This window comes from Hyperolius riggenbachi, chromosome 9 (assembly GCF_040937935.1).
Source record: "Hyperolius riggenbachi isolate aHypRig1 chromosome 9, aHypRig1.pri, whole genome shotgun sequence".
Lineage (NCBI taxonomy): Eukaryota > Metazoa > Chordata > Amphibia > Anura > Hyperoliidae > Hyperolius > Hyperolius riggenbachi.
Window position 1 is genome coordinate 112,828,862 of NC_090654.1, and position 7,921 is coordinate 112,836,782.

General features: G+C 43.1%; 1 protein-coding gene across 1 annotated transcript; it reads left to right on the forward strand.

Annotated features, from left to right (window-relative positions):
• Positions 1-856: 856 nt before the first annotated feature.
• Positions 857-7,581, forward strand: LOC137533546 (uncharacterized). Its single transcript, XM_068254916.1, has 2 exons — positions 857-3,528; positions 4,769-7,581. Exons 1-2 carry the CDS (start codon positions 857-859, stop codon positions 7,461-7,463), a joined length of 5,367 nt encoding a protein of 1,788 aa, XP_068111017.1. The 3' UTR covers positions 7,464-7,581.
• Positions 7,582-7,921: the final 340 nt, after the last annotated feature.

The following is a 7,921-nucleotide window of genomic DNA, read 5'->3' on the forward strand; positions in this document are numbered from 1 at the left end:
GACCAGAGGGGGAGAAACTGAGCTGACAGAGAGAGAAATGGCATTCAGTAGCAGAGGAATTTAGCTCACTGATGACACACAGAAAGGGGACCATGAGAGACAGCTCCCTGAGTCAAAACAGGGAGACACCTCATCCACAGAGGAGTGAGAGATAGCTCAGCAAGGCCAAGGAGACCGCTTCAGGAAAAATTGACAGATAAGTGAAATTTCACCACACAGAAACACAGAAAGAAAGTGACAGGAGTTTATCTAAAAAGACATTTTCCTAATAGTAATGACACAAAAATCAGACTGTCAAATCAAATCAGCTAAATATTCTTCGTCTGATTCTCTACAGTTAGATAATATATATATACAGTGTGTGTGAGGAGAAGAAATGTTGTCATAGCAACACCAGAGTACTGTATAATGTGAATCAATGACTGTGTTTCCCTACCTGTCACCACAGAGCTGATCAGTGAGAGAATCTGTGTGTGCACTCACTGGTACTGATTATTAATCTGTCTCTCCACAGTAAAGCCAGTCAGCCTGTGTTTGAATGCATTTGCTCTGTACATTGACTGTGCATATGCCTCAAGAATAATCCCCAGTGTGGCTCTGCCTGATATGAGTGGAAAAGACACTTACCTGACGATATTACTGTAGCAAAGACAGTAGCCACGGTGAAAAATGGGCAAGTTCCTATCCGAATGTCAAATTGGGGAAAAGACACTGTACATATACCTTCGGGTGCTTGGTTGGCCGATGTGTTTCCGGTGGAAAGTGTAGGTGGTAAGGAAGTGCAAGTGGAAGAGAAAGGAAAAAATCTTTGCTCATGTCGGATAATGTCAACGGACTCTGATACTAAAGCGCAAGAATGGAATGGAGAGAAAATTTCCCAAACAGTAGTATTGGATTGACGAACGCCCCAGCTACATTCCAAAGACTGATGGAGAGCTGTTTGGGCGAGTTTAATTTTGAACATGTACTGATCTATTTGGATGACATCATCGTATATTCCACTGATTTTCATCAACATATTCAGCACCTGGATGTGGTATTCCAGAAGCTCAGGTCATATGGACTGAAGTTGAAGCCTAGTAAGTGTCATCTATTCAAGCCGGAGGTTAATTTCTTGGGGCATGTTATTTCCAAAGAAGGCGTCAAGCCAAACCCAGAAAAAGTGAAATTGATTAAGGAATGGCCAGTTCCTACTACTATCCGAGAGGTACGAGCATTTTTAGGGATAGCAAGTTACTATCGAAGATTTATACCGCATTTTGCACAGAAGGCTCGTCCTTTGCATTTTATTCTAAAAGGGGCTCAACTGAGAAAAAAAAATGATACTGTCTGTTGGAACACTGAACAGCAAAAAGCTTTTGATGAATTAAAAGCCGAAATCGAATCTTCTCTGATACTGGCCTTCGCGGATTTCCACCTTCCTTTTCGTTTGTATACTGATGCTAGTAATCAGGGCTTAGGTGCAGTACTGACTCAGGAAAAAGGAGGAAAAGAACGAGTAATAGCTTTTGCGAGTCGTAGTCTCAGAGAGACTGAGAAAAATGCAGCAAATTACAGTTCTTTCCGGCTAGAATTGTTGGCAGTGGTATGGGCCGTCACGGAGAAATTCAGTGAGTACTTGAATGGAGTAAAATTTACCATTTACACCGACAATAACCCCGTAGCATACCTTCAAACAGCTAAATTAGGAGCGATGGAACAACGGTGGGTAGCCAGATTAGCCAAGTTCCAATTTACTATTAAGTACAGACCAGGAAGAATCAACGGCTGTGCAGATGCATTATCGAGATTCCCATATGAACCTGCTGGAAGGGAGAGAGATGAAGATCTGGAAGAAGTTGAAGTACCCCTGTTTGGGATTAAGGAAAAAGCTAGTCACATGTCGAAAGAAAATGAGGATGAGTTGATGGTAAACATGATGGAAGTTATTGAGTCCTCCTCAGCAGAGTGGCAAAAATTGCAGGAAGAAGATCATATTCTCAAACCATTGAAAGAAAAGGTCAGAGCACAAGTATGGCCAAAGAGAATACAAAGAGTCAATTGGACGGTGGAGGGCCAAAAACTGCTTAGGCAGTGGGATCGCTTAAGAGTGGAGAACAATTTGCTGGTCAGAAAGGTGCGGTTGAAAAATTGGCAGAATGTGCGAAGTCAGATAGTGTTAACTCGGGATGTAGCAAGCAAAGTTATCACTACTCTGCATGAAAAATTAGGGCACCCAGGGCCTGAGAAAATAGCCTGGTGTTTCCGAAAGAGATTTTACTGTCTACAGATGGAAGGGGTAATTAAGAAAGTATGCAGAGAATGTCTGACATGCAACACCAATCAAGGCACTGAGCCAAAACCCCCTTTGGTAAAATGGAGGACCAGCGCACCGTTGGAAGTGGTGGCAGTTGATTTTTTGTCTCTGGATACTGCTCAAGACGGACGAAGTAGCGTGTTGGTCATGATTGACCATTTCACAAAATTTGCTGTAGCCGTACCAACTAGAGACCAAACAGCAGTAACAGCTGCCAAGCACCTCTGGAATGACTTTATACAAACTTATGGCTGTCCTCAGCGGATCCATTCGGACCAGGGTCCGTGTTTTGAAAGTCGTTTGATGCAGGAGTTATGTCAGCTCTATAACATAAAAAAATCGCATACTACACCGTATCATCCTCAAGGGAATGGAGTCTGTGAACGTTTCAACCGCACCCTGATACAGAAGATACGGTCCCTGGAACAAGAAAAGAAACAACGTTGGCCGGTATACATTAAAGAGTTAGTCTGGGCCTATAATCACACTGTGCATGACGCTACTGGTTATGCTCCTTTCCATTTGTTCTTTGGAAGGGAAGATGGAGGACCTCTGGATGTTTTGTGTGGAAGGTTAGAGGGGGATCAAACTTCAAGGACTATGCAAGAATGGGTTGAGAACCACAAAAATAGAGTACAAGAGATGTATGACTTGGTACGGCGTAGTAATGAAAAAGAATCTGAAACTTTTGAAAGGAGGTGGAATTTTCAGGTCGGAGACATTGTCTTACTCCGAAACAAAGGAACACATGAGAAAGGAAAGTTGACATCAAGATGGGGTGCTGATTTGTGGAAAATAGTAAATCAGCCTTCAACAGACATTCCAGTGTATGATGTTCAGAAGATGGATGGCACGGGCCCCATTAAAAGAGTGAATGGGGCTCTGTTAAAATTGATGTCAGAACCTAAGCCTTTTGGAAAATCTAAGAATTGTGAAATGGAACTGGAAGAAATGGTCCCTTGTTGGGTCCCAGTGGAGCTCTCCAGTGGTCTTACACCCCAGGCTCAGAGAAATAGAGACCAAAATTTGTCTCATCCTGTTGATGAGTGGCAAGATGTTTCGGGTCTCAGGGAGGAGAGTTCTGGAAGCTCAGTAGAGAGTGAGAGGGGGAGTGATGCTGACCAGCAGGTTGAGGGTTCTCCTGAGTTAGAACCTGAGGGTTCCTTAAGGAGATCGTCCAGAGAGAATATTGGACTTCCTCCTAAACGCTATCTGCAAGAAGAATTTATATGGCAACAGAGGAGATAAAGTCTTCCTTACTGTATTTGAGCGATGTATTGTGTTATGCGAAGTGATTTCTTAGAGAATTGTAAGGGACTACAATTTAAAAAAAGGGGAAAAATGTAGCCCTGCTACAAATAGTGCAGCTTCTTTAATTTAAAAAAAAAAAAAAAAAAAAAAACATGTATTTTTATTTCTGGCCAGCATCAGCTATGAGAATTAGTGCTGGCACAGGCTGTATTTACACAGAGCAAGCAGCCAGCACTCAAGATGGCTGTTCTGCTCTCAGTCAGGGGGCGGGTGTCAGTTACACAGGTTGGGAACGCCCCTCCAGCTGAAGAGGCAAGCCCTCTCTGATTTTTACCTCAGAAGGTGACACAGGCAGCGTGAGGAGAGATGACAGAGACCAGAGGGGGAGAAACTGAGCTGACAGAGAGAGAAATGGCATTCAGTAGCAGAGGAATTTAGCTCACTGATGACACACAGAAAGGGGACCATGAGAGACAGCTCCCTGAGTCAAAACAGGGAGACACCTCATCCACAGAGGAGTGAGAGATAGCTCAGCAAGGCCAAGGAGACCGCTTCAGGAAAAATTGACAGATAAGTGAAATTTCACCACACAGAAACACAGAAAGAAAGTGACAGGAGTTTATCTAAAAAGACATTTTCCTAATAGTAATGACACAAAAATCAGACTGTCAAATCAAATCAGCTAAATATTCTTCGTCTGATTCTCTACAGTTAGATAATATATATACAGTGTGTGTGAGGAGAAGAAATGTTGTCATAGCAACACCAGAGTACTGTATAATGTGAATCAATGACTGTGTTTCCCTACCTGTCACCACAGAGCTGATCAGTGAGAGAATCTGTGTGTGCACTCACTGGTACTGATTATTAATCTGTCTCTCCACAGTAAAGCCAGTCAGCCTGTGTTTGAATGCATTTGCTCTGTACATTGACTGTGCATATGCCTCAAGAATCATCCCCAGTGTGGCTCTGCCTGATATGAGTGGAAAAGACACTTACCTGACGATATTACTGTAGCAAAGACAGTAGCCACGGTGAAAAATGGGCAAGTTCCTATCCGAATGTCAAATTGGGGAAAAGACACTGTACATATACCTTCGGGTGCTTGGTTGGCCGATGTGTTTCCGGTGGAAAGTGTAGGTGGTAAGGAAGTGCAAGTGGAAGAGAAAGGAAAAAATCTTTGCTCATGTCGGATAATGTCAACGGACTCTGATACTAAAGCGCAAGAATGGAATGGAGAGAAAATTTCCCAAACAGTAGTATTGGATTGACGAACGCCCCAGCTACATTCCAAAGACTGATGGAGAGCTGTTTGGGCGAGTTTAATTTTGAACATGTACTGATCTATTTGGATGACATCATCGTATATTCCACTGATTTTCATCAACATATTCAGCACCTGGATGTGGTATTCCAGAAGCTCAGGTCATATGGACTGAAGTTGAAGCCTAGTAAGTGTCATCTATTCAAGCCGGAGGTTAATTTCTTGGGGCATGTTATTTCCAAAGAAGGCGTCAAGCCAAACCCAGAAAAAGTGAAATTGATTAAGGAATGGCCAGTTCCTACTACTATCCGAGAGGTACGAGCATTTTTAGGGATAGCAAGTTACTATCGAAGATTTATACCGCATTTTGCACAGAAGGCTCGTCCTTTGCATTTTATTCTAAAAGGGGCTCAACTGAGAAAAAAAAATGATACTGTCTGTTGGAACACTGAACAGCAAAAAGCTTTTGATGAATTAAAAGCCGAAATCGAATCTTCTCTGATACTGGCCTTCGCGGATTTCCACCTTCCTTTTCGTTTGTATACTGATGCTAGTAATCAGGGCTTAGGTGCAGTACTGACTCAGGAAAAAGGAGGAAAAGAACGAGTAATAGCTTTTGCGAGTCGTAGTCTCAGAGAGACTGAGAAAAATGCAGCAAATTACAGTTCTTTCCGGCTAGAATTGTTGGCAGTGGTATGGGCCGTCACGGAGAAATTCAGTGAGTACTTGAATGGAGTAAAATTTACCATTTACACCGACAATAACCCCGTAGCATACCTTCAAACAGCTAAATTAGGAGCGATGGAACAACGGTGGGTAGCCAGATTAGCCAAGTTCCAATTTACTATTAAGTACAGACCAGGAAGAATCAACGGCTGTGCAGATGCATTATCGAGATTCCCATATGAACCTGCTGGAAGGGAGAGAGATGAAGATCTGGAAGAAGTTGAAGTACCCCTGTTTGGGATTAAGGAAAAAGCTAGTCACATGTCGAAAGAAAATGAGGATGAGTTGATGGTAAACATGATGGAAGTTATTGAGTCCTCCTCAGCAGAGTGGCAAAAATTGCAGGAAGAAGATCATATTCTCAAACCATTGAAAGAAAAGGTCAGAGCACAAGTATGGCCAAAGAGAATACAAAGAGTCAATTGGACGGTGGAGGGCCAAAAACTGCTTAGGCAGTGGGATCGCTTAAGAGTGGAGAACAATTTGCTGGTCAGAAAGGTGCGGTTGAAAAATTGGCAGAATGTGCGAAGTCAGATAGTGTTAACTCGGGATGTAGCAAGCAAAGTTATCACTACTCTGCATGAAAAATTAGGGCACCCAGGGCCTGAGAAAATAGCCTGGTGTTTCCGAAAGAGATTTTACTGTCTACAGATGGAAGGGGTAATTAAGAAAGTATGCAGAGAATGTCTGACATGCAACACCAATCAAGGCACTGAGCCAAAACCCCCTTTGGTAAAATGGAGGACCAGCGCACCGTTGGAAGTGGTGGCAGTTGATTTTTTGTCTCTGGATACTGCTCAAGACGGACGAAGTAGCGTGTTGGTCATGATTGACCATTTCACAAAATTTGCTGTAGCCGTACCAACTAGAGACCAAACAGCAGTAACAGCTGCCAAGCACCTCTGGAATGACTTTATACAAACTTATGGCTGTCCTCAGCGGATCCATTCGGACCAGGGTCCGTGTTTTGAAAGTCGTTTGATGCAGGAGTTATGTCAGCTCTATAACATAAAAAAATCGCATACTACACCGTATCATCCTCAAGGGAATGGAGTCTGTGAACGTTTCAACCGCACCCTGATACAGAAGATACGGTCCCTGGAACAAGAAAAGAAACAACGTTGGCCGGTATACATTAAAGAGTTAGTCTGGGCCTATAATCACACTGTGCATGACGCTACTGGTTATGCTCCTTTCCATTTGTTCTTTGGAAGGGAAGATGGAGGACCTCTGGATGTTTTGTGTGGAAGGTTAGAGGGGGATCAAACTTCAAGGACTATGCAAGAATGGGTTGAGAACCACAAAAATAGAGTACAAGAGATGTATGACTTGGTACGGCGTAGTAATGAAAAAGAATCTGAAACTTTTGAAAGGAGGTGGAATTTTCAGGTCGGAGACATTGTCTTACTCCGAAACAAAGGAACACATGAGAAAGGAAAGTTGACATCAAGATGGGGTGCTGATTTGTGGAAAATAGTAAATCAGCCTTCAACAGACATTCCAGTGTATGATGTTCAGAAGATGGATGGCACGGGCCCCATTAAAAGAGTGAATGGGGCTCTGTTAAAATTGATGTCAGAACCTAAGCCTTTTGGAAAATCTAAGAATTGTGAAATGGAACTGGAAGAAATGGTCCCTTGTTGGGTCCCAGTGGAGCTCTCCAGTGGTCTTACACCCCAGGCTCAGAGAAATAGAGACCAAAATTTGTCTCATCCTGTTGATGAGTGGCAAGATGTTTCGGGTCTCAGGGAGGAGAGTTCTGGAAGCTCAGTAGAGAGTGAGAGGGGGAGTGATGCTGACCAGCAGGTTGAGGGTTCTCCTGAGTTAGAACCTGAGGGTTCCTTAAGGAGATCGTCCAGAGAGAATATTGGACTTCCTCCTAAACGCTATCTGCAAGAAGAATTTATATGGCAACAGAGGAGATAAAGTCTTCCTTACTGTATTTGAGCGATGTATTGTGTTATGCGAAGTGATTTCTTAGAGAATTGTAAGGGACTACAATTTAAAAAAAGGGGAAAAATGTAGCCCTGCTACAAATAGTGCAGCTTCTTTAATTTAAAAAAAAAAAAAAAAAAAAAAAACATGTATTTTTATTTCTGGCCAGCATCAGCTATGAGAATTAGTGCTGGCACAGGCTGTATTTACACAGAGCAAGCAGCCAGCACTCAAGATGGCTGTTCTGCTCTCAGTCAGGGGGCGGGTGTCAGTTACACAGGTTGGGAACGCCCCTCCAGCTGAAGAGGCAAGCCCTCTCTGATTTTTACCTCAGAAGGTGACACAGGCAGCGTGAGGAGAGATGACAGAGACCAGAGGGGGAGAAACTGAGCTGACAGAGAGAGAAATGGCATTCAGTAGCAGAGGAATTTAGCTCACTGATGACACAC

Excerpts from the sequence above, each read along its gene's own strand:
- LOC137533546 (XM_068254916.1), top strand. The coding sequence starts at position 857 with ATGGAATGGAGAGAAAATTTCCCAAACAGTAGTATTGGATTGACGAAC. Across the intron at positions 3,529-4,768 it reads CTGCAAGAAGAATTTATATG|CGCAAGAATGGAATGGAGAG; the intron begins GCAACAGAGGAG and ends CTGATACTAAAG.